Source organism: Mastomys coucha, unplaced genomic scaffold, assembly GCF_008632895.1.
Source record: "Mastomys coucha isolate ucsf_1 unplaced genomic scaffold, UCSF_Mcou_1 pScaffold16, whole genome shotgun sequence".
Classification (NCBI taxonomy): domain Eukaryota; kingdom Metazoa; phylum Chordata; class Mammalia; order Rodentia; family Muridae; genus Mastomys; species Mastomys coucha.
In genome coordinates this window covers 35,693,173-35,709,755 of record NW_022196898.1, presented here as the reverse complement: position 1 = coordinate 35,709,755, position 16,583 = coordinate 35,693,173, and the positions used below count along the sequence as shown (strand labels likewise).

General features: G+C 46.4%; 1 protein-coding gene across 9 annotated transcripts in view; it reads left to right on the top strand.

Moving 5' to 3' along the window:
* Positions 1-16,134, top strand: part of Dclk2 (doublecortin like kinase 2) — a 138,842-nt gene extending 122,708 nt beyond the window's left edge. For 4 of the 9 annotated variants that reach the window (XM_031374254.1, XM_031374253.1, XM_031374252.1 and 1 more), the window contains 6 exons: positions 3,371-3,504; positions 3,869-3,946; positions 9,192-9,288; positions 9,800-9,880; positions 10,975-11,091; positions 14,885-16,134. In XM_031374254.1, the coding sequence (XP_031230114.1) occupies positions 3,371-3,504; positions 3,869-3,946; positions 9,192-9,288; positions 9,800-9,880; positions 10,975-11,091; positions 14,885-15,085 (708 nt within the window). In that variant the 3' untranslated portion in view covers positions 15,086-16,134. Of the gene's footprint in view, positions 1-3,370; positions 3,505-3,868; positions 3,951-9,191; positions 9,289-9,799; positions 9,881-10,974; positions 11,092-12,848; positions 12,931-13,661; positions 13,675-14,884 lie in introns of those variants that run through there. The other 5 variants (XR_004119619.1, XR_004119618.1, XM_031374256.1 and 2 more) reach the window with 3 other exon arrangements.
* The last annotated feature ends 449 nt before the right edge of the window (positions 16,135-16,583 follow it).

Here is a 16,583-nt window from a genome sequence, read left to right as displayed (position 1 = left end):
GGCTGGCCTCAAACTCAGAAATCCTCCTGCCTCTGCCTCCCAAGTGCTGGGATTAAAGGCATGCGCCATCACCACCCAGCTCAGAATTCTTTTCTTACTGTCTTTGTCCCTGAGAGATTTACACAGGTTTAGCTTCCATAAACTCCTAATCTGAAATTCAGACACATCCAAAAACATATGTTGAGAGCTAGGCGTGGTAGCACATATCTGTAATATAGTGAGTTTGAGGCCAGCCTGGGTTACCAAGTGAGAGCCTGTCTAGAAAAACAAAAGAGATGTTTTGTGTGCCAGCATGTCACCTAGTAGAAAATTCCATATCATGAAATGTCATTTCATACACAAAATAATTTAAAATACTGCATGTAGTTATTTTCAGGCTATGCGTTTAAAGTATACGTGAAACATAAATGAACTTTGTAGTTGGTGTTGAAGCCCAACCCTAAGATACTTCATTATGCTATATTCTAGAGTGTAAGACATTGTTTGTGAACATTACTATTATTATTATCATTGTTGTTGTTGTTATTATTATTATTATTATTATTAGTGAGATCGTGACTCACTGTGTTCTCAAGGCTGACACTGAGTTCAAGAGATTATCTTAGCTTCTTGAGAGGTGAGGATGGTAAATATGTGCATCACCATGCCTGGGTCCAGACATTTTTGTGTCTATATGGTGCACACAATATACAGGAGCTGCAGGTTCAGGCTCCAGAAATGACCCTAGCAATGAACACAGTTCTGAGGAACACATGTGGCAGCTACAGAAGCCTTATGTATCTCCCTAGATTTAGTCAATCAGATTGACATTGCACTGAAGAGACAGAGCCACTGAGGCACTAACAGTAAACACCCCACACGACTCTTGCTCTCTCTCTGTCTGGGAACTAATGCAGTTTTTAAGCAGCAGGGCATTCTGACATCTGATTTGCATGCCCTTGCCTGGTATCATAACTTAAAACCCTGCCAAAACAGATGTATGGGCCGCTGTGTCAGGGAGCAAGGAGGTGGCCGTTAATGCTGTGAGTTATAGCCCGGAGGTGCCCTGTCATAGTTAAGTATGGAGACTAGTGATAAATTCAGTGTTTCCAGGAGTTCGGGGACAGAGGAGAGAAGAGGTTGGGTTTCTCATGGTTGATGTCCTTCTAAATCATTATGCTGGCATTTTATTTAGAGAGCATGAGGGATTCCCTTTGGATGTGGGACCTGCATTTCTTGCATTTCTCAGCTTTGCATTCTGCCAGCTGCTTGACAGAGCATCTCTCAGTGTGAGGTGGGCCATTTGAACATGGTGGGGCTGGCGTTTTCACAGTTGTCTAAATTCATTCAGAATCTGCATGAGAGGCTGCCGAGTTTTGGCTTTGTTTAGCTGCAGAACCCATTGCAGGGTGGTTTGGTGGGAGGATGAGGGGTCCTGGCTGCAAAGCCAGGTTGCTGGCTTAAGCTGAGTTCTATGAGCCTCAGTTTCCTTATGTGCAAAATGCAGGCAGCATTTCTTTTTCTGGTTGGCCAATGTGGTTCCAATCGAAGTCTAGTGATATGCTTGAGAATATGTAAATTTGAAAAGTTCCTACGGATATCTGTCAGGAAGCCTTGGGAACAATATTCTTCATATGTCTCTCTGTGATCATCGTTTTCCTTGATTTTTCTCCTGGCCAGGATTTGTGCAGGGTGGGCAATCTCTCCACCTCTGATCTCCACCCCAGCTCCACAGTCAGTTTCATAAAGTAGAGCCTTGTGTGTGTCTTTGCAATGCAGATATACGTCGGTGTTTAATTTTCTTCGTAGATTTGAACAGACTCTCCAGCTAGGAATTAAGGGTTATTAATATGTTGCATATTCTCTTCTATACTGGGAGGGGATGATTCAGCTGAAGTGATGATTCCCACTTCCATTTAAGCCATACTTTCATAGTTAGCCAAGGAGTCCCAGCCAGTCAGCAACTGCAGGCTGCCCACTCCCTTTCTGTCTGTACTTTTGCATCTGACTGAGTTCTATAGGGGATGTAGAAATGTGGCTTCTGAGACTGACAGCAGCTCCTCAGCACCCCACACATCTCTAAATGGAGCATTTAAATAAACATAGTTTTATAAAAACAGTACCTAATGACTTGTAAATATGAAATAGCAGTGGCATGACTGAGACATTGACTCATGATACAGACATTTAGGAAATTGTGCTTATAAATGCTCTGATCGCTACGGTTACTCAGAATTTTGTTCTAATGTTTGGGTTTCAGTAAATGCACCATAAATCCTAACTGTAATTATACTAGATTGTTCTCATTAATGTTTACATTAAACACTGTGGATGGAAAGCTGCCCTGTGGGTCATGACTAAGAATCTCGATTCTGTTGCTTCAAGCTAGATCATTTGTATATTTGCGTATGTTTCTGCTGTGTTGTGTGGTTCACACAGAGTGATATATACCTTAGAGGGGTTCAGAGTCACCACCACTACCCCTATGACTCTGTGTATATGCTGCGAGTAAACATGGAGGATACTGTGATGTCCCAAAGGAGGAAATGTTCTGTAACAGAAGCCGGAAAGGGTGGTGGGCCACCAGTGGTCCTTCTCAAGGCCCATAAAGCTTGGCCTCATGTCACAGGGAGCCCCAGGGTGTCTGTACTCTCTGTCAATGACTGCATAAGTCACTTCCCTCGGTGGCAGATGCCAGTCACTGCTTATGTTGAGAAAACATCGCTTTCTAAACATTTCCCTTCTAAAGTCTGTAAGAGCTGAAATGCAAGTCCAGCCGGCAGTAAAACACAAGGAGAAACAAGCTGTGTTTAAAATACAAAAATAGAGTCTCGCATATTGTTTTGGTCTGTGTAGCTATTTTTCTCTGAAGTTTGGTGCTTTCAAATGGACACACAAGAGAATCTACTTTGGCAAGTTTGTTTATCACACAGCCAATCCACAGTTAGCTGTGTGCGTGCTCATTGGCTTCCAGAACTGTCTACATGTAATGTTATTTCCTGGCTTTTATCTCTTAAGGAAAGTTTGCTTGGATATAAGGTAAATTGTTCTCAATTATGTGGCCATGGTAAACACATGGGTATGTCTGAAAGTATAATAAGCCATAGGAAGGAAGTTACAAACTCTCAGTACTGCTCATGAGGGCTTGTTCAGGCTAGGGCATTGTCCTTCATGTAAAATTTTACCTTTGGAAATTACAGTTGAACAGAAGTCTCTGAGATCTCTTAGCCCTTTACAACAATGGTTCTCTTACCAGAAGAACTTTAAGAATTTTAAGTCAATGTGTCTTTCCTGCCTAATTCTAAGGTTCCTCTCACAGCTGTTTAAGGGGGGAAAAGACTGAAAACAACAGCAACAAAAACTGATGATGGTTGGCTATTTTCTGTCCCAGGTGTGCGAATACCCAGATGGAACCAAGTCTTTGAAGCTGGGAGACTTTGGGCTGGCGACGGTGGTTGAAGGCCCATTGTACACAGTCTGTGGCACGCCAACTTATGTGGCACCAGAAATTATTGCTGAAACAGGGTGAGATTCTGCCTGTCTCTGATCGTGCTTTGGCATGGGTAACAAAGGCACATCGTTGTCGCTGTTGCTTTGTGTCCAGTGTATCCTGTGAAGGAAGACTAGGAAGCAGAGAGATGTAACCTACACCATTAGCTTGACTTCAGGGAGTAGTTTGCGCTCATCTGGCCTGTGCTTCTGTTGGGAGGTTGGGAGGCAGTCACTGATATGGTCAGATGGGGAGAAAGCATGTGGCTTTTCAGAGGACAGCTCCTCCTTCTGTGAGGCACTAACACAGATAGCACTTGGGCAGCAGTCCAGCACTTCGTGCATGGGTGTGGCACATGCTCAGGCCCACCATTACCTGTTCTCCCTCACTCTGTTACAGTTATGGCCTGAAGGTGGATGTTTGGGCAGCTGGCGTGATTACGTACATACTTCTCTGTGGATTCCCACCGTTCCGGAGGTAACTATATTTGAAGTATAAATTCTCAGACACTTAACTCTTGGCAGCAAGGGCCCTAAGCTAGTAAATAAATTACCAGTTTAAAGTTATAAAATACACCTTTTGCCGTTTGTCTTAATTTACAGCCTACTGGTGAAAACTCGTGTTTTTTCTTTGGTATTTGGATTTTTGTTTTTCCCTTTCCTTCCTTTCCTCCCTCCTTCCCTCCTTCCCTCCCTCCCTCCCTTCCTTTTTTTCTTCCTTCCTTCCTTCCTTTCCTGTATGGGAGCTTGAACATGGGGATTGTCCCTTTGTGCACTCTGCCTCTGAGCTGTCCCTAGCCTCACCAGACTTTGGATATGAGTCCTTTTTGTTTGTGTTGTGTTTGTGTTGTGGCCTGTGAGAGCTCTTTGGCCATCATTCCATGAAATATGTCCCTAGTAGACTCTAGATGTTGCCACTTCTGAATCATTTTAAAGAAAGATGAAATTTAAAGATCCTTATGTAGAAACCTGAATCATTCAGGTATACTTTTTGAAGTTCTTGGTATAGGTGCCACTTTTACTCAATTCAAGAGCAGTGTTTTAAACTATTCGATTTTGATATGAAATTTCTAAATCACCCAACTTCCATCTCATAAACCAAGAACGCTTTTTATGGTAGTTTTAGTCCTTCGTGTAACATTTATTACCTGAGAAGTGAAGTTACAGAAAATTTGCTGTTGGCGGGCCTGGAAACAAACAGCTGACACTTGGCAGCGATGTGCTAATCTGGCGGGAACAGCAGTGAACAAACACAGCCAGCCATGGAAATGCTTGCAGCCTGGCCAGCTCAGCCATTGGCCCAGGCCTGATCCAGCCACACTGGCTGCAGCTCTTCTTTGATCTGTTTCATCTCTTGTGCTGTGGCCAGTGACTGACTTGGAAGCAGAAGTGCATCTGCTCGTGCATGGCCACTTTTCTGCCTTTTATTTCCACGGCCTCCTTCTCTCTATTTGGTGATCAGTGCACGCAGCGTGCCAGGTACTGTTCCGAGTGATGGCAGTAGTTCACAAGCACGTCCTTAGAGCGGTGGTTTCAGCTGCTGTAAGGAACTGCCATAGACCATGTGGCTCATCAGACTGGAAACTTATTCTTACAGTGACGGAGGCTGGAGGCTCAAGACCAGAGCAGCAGCAGCAGGCTTGGTGTCTGGTGGGCCTACTTCCTGGTCGGTTCACAGCCATCTTCTTTGTGAAGTCACACAGCAGAAAGGGTTAAAGGCAACTTCTAGGAACTTCTGAGTGTCTTGTCTTTTCTTCTTTTTTTTAAAAATGATGTTAAACTCAAGGTTTCCTGCTAGGCAAGCACTCTGCCACTGAACTCTATGCTCTCTAGGGACTTTTCTCAAAGACACTACAGCTATATTTATGAAGGCTCTGCTCTCATAACTCTGGCTCTCTCCCAAAATCCCACCTTGTGATACCCTCCAAGTAAGGATTGGGTTTCCCCATAGGAGTGTTGAGGAGTGGGTAGTAGTGTTTAATGTTGTATTGGGTCAGTGAATGAAAAAACAGCTTATTTTTTCTCTCCAAGCATTTCTTATGAAAACTTCCTGGGAAAAGTTAGAAAGTTTAATTTTTTTATTTTTTAGTTCTCCCATTTTTAGTTTGAGTTCAACAGTGTTTTTTGTTTTTGTTTTTATTGATTATTGATCACTGCTGTGCACAGAATGACACAGAAATGTTAGTCTGCTTTTGAAGAGCTTATGGTTATAGAGACATGGAGCACAAGAATAATGACCAGAGGCAGCTGGTTGGGTGTGTGTGATGGGCTAGCTCAGAGATGCTAAGCATAGAGCAAATGTAAAGGAATTGACTAAGGGACTCCATGGTGCATGACAGAAGGGAAGAAGTAGAGCGGGGATAATTTGTGGTCTCTTTTTATGTGACTTGGACCCTGGGCTGGTTTGGGTGATTTTTTTGGGGGAGGACAGCTAGTTCAATGTAGAAGGTTGATGTGTTTGCTGCTAGGTGGTAACGGGGCCAATTAACACGGAGTTTTTCATGACTTACCCAAGTGGAGATCAAGGAAAAGGGATTGCAGAGTCAGCATCAGGGAATGTGTGCTCACTGCTCCCTCTAGTGCCTGTAGTCTCCGGTGCAGCCAGGGAGAGGAGTGATTTTACTGTTAGGTGAGGGTCAAGTTGGATGTCACCCAGCACAGCATCAGCCTCATGAGATGGAGAGATGTCTTGGGCTGATGAGAGCAACCCACAGCATTCTGAGGGGTCTGCCTAACGTCAGAAATCCCTGGCTGCCCCACTTTTGCATCTCAAGAACATGTTTTTCCTCTTGGCTACTGAGATAGTCTGTACTGTGAAACAAGAAGAAGCCTCTTTGCAGCACAGACTCATTAGGCAGATCTCACAACTGCTATAATATGACTGCTAATATAACTGTTTACATAGAAGCATGTATGGGCGATGAAGGATGTGATGGTTTAAATGATCATTGCCTAGAATGGACGGTATAATTGTGACTCTAGGGCTGGAGAGGGGGCTCATTTGGTTGGTAGATGGCTCTTGGTTCAATCCTCAGCACTACATAAAACCCAGCATGGCAGCACTTGCCTATAATCCCAGAACATAGGACACGGAATCAAGGAAGATAGGAAGTTCAAAGCCATCCTTGGCTATGTAGCAAGTTTGAAGTCATGCTGGGCTACATGAGACCCTGTTTCAACAAATAAAAGCAACTTATATTATATTTAATAATACCTATTAAAGTCTTTTAAACAAGTGCATCAGAGTGCTTTGTCTTTTACAAAGTATGCATTCAAGTGAAAGCTTGTGATCTGAGATTGTTACGGGGAACTGACTGCCTCCCTTTGTCTGATGGCTGGCTTTCTTCTTTCAGCTTTTTGGGTTTTAGTTCTAGCTTGCTTTCTTTTTGTTTGTTTGTTTGTTCTTCTTACTTCTTGCGCTCACTTGCCCATCACCCTCTTCTCCCCCACATCAGAGTCATCTTTACACAAATTGGTTTTCAGAGACATCCGAAGTTTTCCTAAGAACGAGCATGCTACAGCTACTGACTAAAGCACCTGTAAGGTTGTTCTGAGCTTCTGGTCCATCCTTCCTCAGCCCCGCCCCCAGCTCTCTCTGTTATATGAGGGCAGTGTGAAATGGCTAACTGACCTTACCAGGGGTCCTTCCTGAACCTTTCATTGTCACTGAAAGACAAACTGTTTTTTCTTAATGGGCTGCTTTACACCCACAGCCCCGTCATCTAAAGGATATATTGTTTTAGAATAAAAAAGCCACCCCCCCAGACCTTGTAGTATAAATGTGATGATAAATCCATTGTGGATTCAAATGGAGTAGCTGTTTGTCCCTGACTACCAGGGAGGATGGCCTGTCTACAGGGGCTGTTCTTCCACTGGATGCTTAGCTCTGGACATTGGCAGCATTGAGCCCTGGAGTCTTATTCTATCTGTTTAACACTCTGGAGTTCTTTTTGGTGGATTGGGCTATGGTGCTTAAAGTCTATGTACTGTTGTAAATAGCCGAAGCAGATGGACTCCAGCTTATAGATCAGTATTGGCCAGGTGATCAAGTCAATATAAACTACTTGTGACTCCAGGAATAAAACAGAGATGAATGGAAAAGTAGGAACACTCTTGAGAGTTACATGTATGTATTCTTCTAACACCACCTGCTATGCAGGCTCTCACTTCTGAAGAATTTGAAACCTCAGTGTGTCCTTCTGTGTAGTTCTCACTCCCTGTGAAGGAGCACTGAGCTGATTGCAGCAGTGCAAAGAAGAGAAACCATCGTGTTTCCTTACAGACAGTTGTGTGCACCCACTTTCCAGGTGTGCACTGGTGACCTCTCACCTTGGCTGCTTGTTCCACCTGGCCCTTGCTCCTCAATATACCTTTGGCCATCGGTGTGGCCAAAGCAGAAGTCTCACAAATGCTTCCCTTGAGTATAGCAGGCAGCCATGTCATCAGAGAGCCCTAGTGATTGTCCCTAGACACTGCTCTAAGTCACCTTTGAGAAAGTGGGAATTGGAACCCTAAAGGCTTGGTGGAGAAATTCTAAGATATTTGCAGTCTTCCCAGGTAATTGCTGACTTGTACTCCTGGATTTTGATTTTAATCCTAGCAGTGTATTCTGAGTTTTCTGTTTGGGCCTGTGGTGGACCGAGAGAGCTAAATATGTTTCCTGTTTCTGTTCCTGTGTTCACCACACATGGGGACATCCCACATCCGGAGTCTTTCCCTTCCCTGCTTTCACAGTTCCACTAAACAGAGAGCCATGGATCCATTAGACACCATATGTGTGTTTGGGGAAAGGGCCAGGCAGCTCAGGTTGGGACACGGCCACTTGAGAGCATCCAGGGTGCTTTTCCTGGCTGAGCAAACCTGGCTGGTGTCTGTGGAAGTATTCCCTTTCTGAATGCTGAGTTGTGGTGGGGGGCAAATTATGTCATATTTTTTTTATAAATCTAGGTTCTGGACTCTATGATTTTCAGTGAAAAGGTGGAAGGTTGTGTAGAAACCTTCCTGTGAAGGAAAAAGTAAAGGTTGTATAGATGCAACATAGGCATGAGTTATGGAGAAACTGCCAACCTCCCCCTGAGGGTTTCATTATTTGTAATTTCTGGTTTTGCTTGTGATATAAATATGTACATATTTATATAGAGAGCTAAATATATACATATGTATACATACATATATACATATACATATACACACATACATATATACAAACACACACATATGTATACATATATACATACATATGTATATGTATGTGTGTATGCTTACATGTATATGTGTGTGTGTTTGTGTGTGTATATATATATATTTTTTTTTTCTCTCCCCGAGATGATCAGCTCTGGTTATATTGCCTCAGTTGGTCATATGCTCAAGTGATAACCTTGCCTTAGCTCTCCAAGTGTCTAGTTCTGTAGGAACACATCACAACACCTGGCTTTCATTTTAACCATTTACAAGCTGGTTTTCTGAGGCATTAAGTACAATCCACTACTGGAACTTTTTCAACTCCAAACTAAACTGAAACTCTTCCTGAGTCATTTTCTGTCTCTTTGGTTCCTAGGCCTAGCAAATGTCCTTTGGCTTATTGTCTAGAAGGGAAATCCTGTTGTCACCATGTAACTATGACACACAACTGAGCAGTGACATGCCCAAGCCAAAGAGCCTCTACTCCTTCCTGTTGCTCAGACCCTCTTTGTGACTCAGTTCTTCCATTTCTTTGTCACTAGTGAGAACAACCTCCAGGAAGATCTCTTTGACCAGATCTTGGCTGGGAAGCTGGAGTTTCCAGCCCCCTACTGGGACAACATTACAGACTCTGCCAAGGTACTGTGTAGGACTCTTCCTGTACACACTGTAGGGTCCTTGCATGTGGGGCTATAGCAGCCCACAGCTTGGGGCTCCTGAGACTTGACTTCTACTGTATGGCCTTTCTGTAAGTTTGTATAGTGTACTATAGTGTAGTCTCTGGAATCCATGACTAGACTTGGAAATCTGGACTACAATTCTCCTCCTCCACTGCTGTTCTAATCATTGTAAACGTAGTGATGAAAATGGAAAATACTGCAGTGTCCCATGGAGTGAGGATAGAGATCCGCAGGTCTTAGGAGACACAATCTGTGATCGCTCTGACTGGAGGGAGATGCCACTGTCCCAGGCACTGTGTTGACACAGGCAGTGAATCTGCCTGTCTCATAAGCCCTGAACGTGTGGGTGGTTGGCTTCATGCCCCAGTGGCTGAGCTGCGGTATTGGCTTTTGATTTCTGTATTTATGCTGGAATCACCCTTTCTCCTCTTCTGTGGTTCCCCCTTTTCTCCCCTTTCTCCCCTTTGTAGGAGTTAATCAGTCAAATGCTTCAGGTAAACGTTGAAGCTCGCTGTACTGCGGGAGAAATCCTGAGTCACCCCTGGGTGTCAGTAAGTACCCACACTCCCTGGGAATGAGTTTATGTTGTGTGGTCAGCAGCATGCCTCCTTGCTATGTGTTCTGCACAGACACAGTTGTACATTCAAATTCAATGGCAAGTAGAATGAATGTCTATCCTAATGATCAAGTATCATGGGAGAAGATGGCTGATACCAGAGTCCCCCATCTGCTTAGTAGATAGTCTGTCCCTTGCTGGATGTCAGTTTACTCATCTATGAAGTGGGGGGTTGGCCACGATGCTCTTTAAGGACCCATTCCATGACTTTGTTCTAGTTTTGAGGTTGTGTTTTCCTCAGAAATGAACATGTTTCAGACTGTGACCTCTGTGTCCGCAAGGCATGCAGTCCTGTAGACTGGAAGGAGAGACAGTCTCTTCCAGAGGTAGCAGAGAGGATGTGGTAGTGGCCACGTTTCCTTTGGGCAAAAGGTGAACTAGAAGGCAAGTCCTGAACACTGAGTTAATTAGCCACATGGCTATACCGCTGTATCCCCTTCCACTCTTCAGACTGCTTGCCTGGGCTGAGACACAAGTTGAGGAGACACCACATCTCTTTGTGAGCAATAAGGATGGATCAGCTGAGTAACTGATGTCCTGGGGATGGAGCTTGAGCCTTGAGCATGCAGCATGTTCTCTTGCTAGTTTTGTTTTAACTAAGAAACAGTGTCAAACATTAGGCTCAAACCATGTTCCCTCCTCAGCCTGTCATATTACCAGAGCTATAGCAAGGTGGCACAATACACAGGCATTCTTCGTGAAAGTGATAGACTCTTAGCCTCCATGGGATGGCTGGTATTGTATATGCCATGGGAGAGGCCTGAGAACCCGATGCAGTGCCCTGCAGAGGCTTGAGGCCTGGAGCTGCAGAGCATGCTGAGGATGGAATCCAGGGCCTCACGCCTGCTGCCCAGTGCTCTTTCATGGTGCTGTACTGCGGCAGCAATTAGTTTTGAAAGAGCTGAACTTCTGTTCTTCTGGTTAAGATGAGCCTGTGTAGGATGACATCATTAGGTTGGTGGTGGGGGTGACTTAATGAGCAGTTGAAGCCGTGGATCCAGAATGACTGTGTTTGGTTCTTTTCTGTAGGATGATGCATCCCAGGAGAATAATATGCAAGCCGAGGTGACAGGTAAACTAAAACAGCACTTTAATAATGCGCTCCCCAAACAGAACAGCACCACCACCGGGGTCTCCGTTATCATGGTAAGTGGGATGCAGAGCTCTGCCTCGGACAGCTGGGGGCCTCTGGGCTGGCTGCTGAGCTGGAGTTATCTTCTGAACTAGATAGCCAGGGTTCTGCTCATGGAAGCTGGTGTCTTCCATGTTCCTGTTTCCATGGAGGATTACCTGGCATGTGAAGGGTGCCTTCCGCCCTGATCCCTAGACTCTGCATGGCAGCTAGGGGCTGGGAGGAGGCACACAACCGCAGTGATAGGCACCAGGGAGCTCAGGCTGGGCTGGCCTCCCCTCTCATAACTGCTGCTTCATTTAGGGATAGATTGTAGCTCACAGCATGGGCAGTGTAAGGCAGTAAGGCCCAGCCTCTGATTGAGGTATGATTTCTTTTGGACTTGGTAGAGGAAACAGCCAAACTAACAAATTTCACTTTTTAAAGACCTGGTTAAAAGTAGTTGGTTTTTTTTTTTTTTAACCCATAGAAGTATTTTTTAATACTTTTAAAAATACATTTTAAAATTATTTTTTAACATTTTTAAACAATTTTTTAATACATTTTTTAAATGTCCCCGAGGGGGACACTTCCCAGGGAGTCTCTTTTGAGACCCAGCAGGAGAAGCAGGGTCCATCAGCGCCATGCGTGATGTGGTAGGCAGCTTGTATGGAAGAGAAAACCATTGAGAGTCACCATCTATGTTAGGGGTGCAGCTCAGTGGTTGTGCGTGCGCCCCAAGAACCCTCAAAGTATATATTCACCATCTAGTATAGTCTTTAAGAGAATTTGTTGGAGCCAGAATTTCATATCATCTGTTAATTAGCTTTCTAATCTTCTAAGACTTGTTAGTTTTGCAGCCCTGTGCCCCATACCTATGAGAATTTATCCAGTGTATCCCTGGAATTAAAGGCCATTAGGCCTGTTCTCTGCCTCCTGACCACTGAAACTCAGCTGAGGGTCTAGAATGACTGACAGTCCTCCCTTGGGCCAGGTGTAAGTGGTGTAAACTGTTCTGTGGATAATAAAGCAGAGAACCTCTCACCACTTACAAATAGCCGTTTCCCCCTTGCTAATGGAGTTAGTCAGATGTCAAACCCTTGAGTTCTAACGGAGTATTCCTGAGACTGAACAAACCTTAAGAAGGTGACTGTATAAAAATTGTGTGTTGATGTATATGCAGGAGCTATTTGGCACACGTTGGTGACATCTAACTGACCACATTCTCTGTCTAAGTCTGCAGATTGTGAGCACTGGGAGCTGCCAGTGGTCTCACTGCATTCAGAATCTACTGGAGATATTCCTGGGACTTGTTTCTGGCAGCCTCTGTTCTCAGTGGTTCAGAAGCCAGCCTGCCAAATTTTGACTTGGCCCCAAAAGTAGCAGAAGGCTTCTTGCTTGTCCTTTCCCAAGTCAGGGCTTGGGCCTATGTGTGGCTGCTGGGTAGAACTTGTGACACACTTCTGGGCCTGTGTCATGTATATCATGACTGTACAACTGAGAACAGTTTTAAATTGTTTTTGTATTTAAAATAACTACAAAATGCCTGTCTCCGGCATGAGTTTGTCATTCTTGAATATATGGTCTCAGTAGCAGAACAGTAGGTGTGTTTTGTAGCTCCGTGGTTAGTGATCTCTGCGCATGATGAGGTTCTTTCTTCCCGTCTCCTGTCACCTCAGAATTCCCCTGAAGCAGGTACCCCAGGCTCCAGTGAATAGTATGCTAGTGTAGGGCTGACTCAGGAAGGGAAAAGACAGCAAAGTGACACTGTTGTCTGCATTTTGTTTGACAGTTTGATTTGACAGTTTGAGCGACCCTTCAGAGTTCCCTTCTTTCCCCAGTTGAGACTGTGGGAAATGCTGAAGCGGATCCTGGTATTCAACACACTGCTCATGAGAGCCACACCTAGCTTTCAGCCCCTCTTCCAGCTGCATGCTTGTCTCACACTCTGGCCCTTAGCTTCCTGCTGGTCCGGGTCCTCTGAACCCACTGACCTCCTTCTGGCCAGGCCAGCCCAGCGCGCCTGTGGGGAGCTCTGTGGTAGACTCGGCTTGTCGCTCTGGTTTCCTGCTCAGTAGCGAGGGCCAGCAGTTCTGTGGCCTGTCCTGTTTACATAGGTGAGGGGCATCTTTCTGCAATGACGGCGGAGGGTGAGGATCTTCATGAGGTGCTTTGCCCAGAGCTTATTTTTATCAGCCAGAGTTCCAGAGGCCAATGGCTCTGGGTTACACTTTAGCGCTCTCCCTGACAGTGCTTAGTGTGCTGAGGAAGGACAGTGTATCGGGGAGGGGGTGGCTTCTTTGTCCAGTGACGGACATTTAAAAAAAAAAAAATCTTCAGAGTCCAGGAGGGGCCATCTTGTGGCAGAGAAGGGAATGACAAGACACCTCCTTCCACGGTCTTACAGAGGGAGAAATGTTAGTCAAAGGCTAGTGAAGGCTCTCTGCTTACTTTGGTGGGGTGGGGGCGGGGCTTGGGGTTCTTTCCTTATTTAAGACAGACAAGACTGTTAATCGTGTCGCTTCTGTTGAAAGTAAGTCTAGTTTCTGTCCCTGCTTCTCTCCCCTCCTGCCTCTCCCGCTGCTGCATTGCTTCCCCTGACTAGGTCCAAGGCCATGGTACGTACTAACTGCACCGCGAGCTTCTCTCTGCCACGCATGCTCATGTTCTCTTGGCCAGAAGAGAAGAGGGGAAATAATCAGGGCTGTGTGATTTACATCTACCGGGAGAGAGTTCGTGATAGGAATAAGTGTTTGCTGTATCCCCTGTGGGGTGGAGTGGTCCGGACTGATCCCAGCAGCCCAAGAGCTGTTTCAGACCATGCTTTTCCCACTTACCCCATTGATGACACTGTCCTCGGAAGGTTGTGAGTGCTCAGCTGTAGACTGCCAGGAGCTCTGGGGAGCACGGCCTGGAGTCCACCAGCAGTCGGCCTTGGGAGGAAGACTTGGCAGGTGTTTTCTCCATCCTTTCCTTTGTTTGTTTGTTAATCTGTACTGGAAGTATCTAGGGCACGTTCCTCGGCCTACAGGAGTTAGACTCCAAGATGCCTCCTGGTCCGTTCAGTGTATAGCTGAAGTACCCACGACTTGCAGCACCCCCCCTGTAGTGAACCCAGTAAAATGCCAGTTGTTGGCTCCTAGGACACACAAGCCCCAGTGAGGCAAAGAAGACTCCATGCCTGGGTATCCCCGGATGGGTCAGAAGGCGAGTGCTTTCCTCTCGGGGCCTCTGCACCCTTGTGGAGGTGAGCAGATGAGCTTACTGGAAGACAGCAGAGCGCAGGCCTCCCTCATAGGGAGGATCCATGTGGCTGCTACTACCCCAGTGGATTCCTGGGCATATTGTACATGCCCTTGGGTGTAAGGGCATTCTTGCTTTATGACACATGAGTTCCATATCCCTGTGACAATAACTTTCTTTAGATAAGAGTATTAGCTTAGCTAGTGTACCTGGCAGAGACGGGTGGTCATCTCAGCATTCCTGGGCATGGGTATAAGCAAGACACGCAGAATTCAGGTGCAGCTCACGGTGGAGGACTTCTCAGGCCACCTTGTGTAGGCCAGCTGGCATGGTTCTGGAGCAGTGTGTCCCCTCCAGGCCCTCTCACTCCCAAGCTACCAGCACAGGCTGTGATAAGGACGGAGGCAAAGGGTGGCTGCTGGGACGGTGCAGGAGGGGCTCTGTCCCCTAGCAGAAGCTAGAAGCCTGGCATATTTCCCCTCTTCTGTGTCTGCATCCTGTGCATGCTATGTCTTGCTTTCTGATCCTGGTAGTGTGATGGAGCCCGGCCTGGGTAATGTTTTATCTCTGCTGTTCTCTCCCCAGAACACGGCTCTAGATAAAGAGGGGCAGATTTTCTGCAGCAAGCACTGTCAAGACAGCAGCAGACCATCCAGGGAGCAGACCTCGCCAGTCCCTCCCTCGGCCCAGGAGGCCCCTCCCCCACTGGAGTCTCCCAGGCCCCCTTGTCCTCCAGCCACCTCTGGCTGTGATCTGGCAGGGACCTGGCGCCGCCACCGAGACTGAACTCTGTGTACACAGGCCAAAGCCGCTCACTGTGCCAGGAAGGCTGCTCTTCACCAGGCCTCATCAACCCCTTGCTGAAAGAGCCTTTCTCTCCTGGCTGCTGCTTTGACAGTTTGTTGGCATGTTCTGTCACTGCCTGAGAACAGAACTGGGGCATCCTGGAGCCAGTGTGCAGCATGGCCTCATGTACTTTGGGCTCTGCCCTCTCTAGCTCCTGGCCATGTCAAGCAAGCCATGTTGGTCGTGGAGACGTATTTGGAGTAACTCATTTTAAATCATCTTTGTTTTTAGTTGACACTTGGCCGCTTCCCCCAGAGAATGTGCAACTTTTATCTGGAGTTACATCGTTTTTATAGAAGTGTATTGGATGAATTAGGATTCTCCTTATTGAACAATGGACACTCCAATTGCTCCCTTCTCAGGACACAGCTATGGTTCCTTTGTTCTGTGAGAGGCAACATGGCCTCTTCCCTTCTTAGGGGAATTGAGGCACCTGGCTTCTGACCAGGAGTGCTGGAGAGGGTCATTTGCCTCCTGACTTTGGGAAGCGCATTCCAATACCTCAGGAAGCAGAGCTCCTGCGGCTGGGGTGCTGGGCTCACAGACCTAGTGCGCCTTCGGTTTCCCCTAACTTTCCCCATGTGTGTGTAAGGACATGCTTATGAAGTTGGCCTGTGGGCTTTTCAGTGGAATGTGCAGCAGCTCTTGGCAGAGCAGGGTCATCAGCTCTGCTGTGTCATCTCCAGGGTCTCCTCTCACCTCTGCTCTCTGTCAAGAGCAGGCAGAAAGCCATGGCAGGTCCCCTGGGACCCAGCGGGGACTGGGGCGCATGGTGCTCCTCGAATGTCCTTTGACCAACCTTCTGGAAGGCTGCTGGCAGTTTTCCCTGTTTTCCACCACCCCACTCTTTTTAATAATTGTATATAACTGTATTTGTTTTACTTGCTTGTCTTCGAAATGGGTGGACCCCACAGTTCACTCTCACTGTTAGATTTTGCCTTCTCCAGGTATCCCCAACCTGCAATAAACTCTTCCCTCTTCAGAAAAGCCATCGGGGTAGGCGGAGTTTCTGTGTGGTTGTTATGGAACACGCCTGTGACAGAGTACCTGTCCTTGGCCCAGACCCTCAGGGGCTAGTGTCTGCGGCCACTAGTGGAAGAGCACACGGATCCATGCCTTGGCTGAAGTGTATGTGATCACAGGGGCCGGACCTTGTGACCAGAGCATCAAAGCATGCAGGCCTTTCGGAGCGTAAGCTTAGGAATCTGTAATGGGCAAGAGCGTGGCTGAACAGCTAGCTCTGTCCAGCCTGTCCTGGATGAGGTCCTGCTTTTCTGTGTCTCCTGAGTTACAAGTTTCCCTGTAAGGCTCTTCTTTCTGCTTGTGACATTGCTCACCTGTGGCTCCAGTTACCCAGAGCCGTGTCTGTCATCTCCTCAGGGTTTGACAACTCTTCAGCTTGAAACCACTGACCCTGCTCTGGATCCCTTGGTTCATG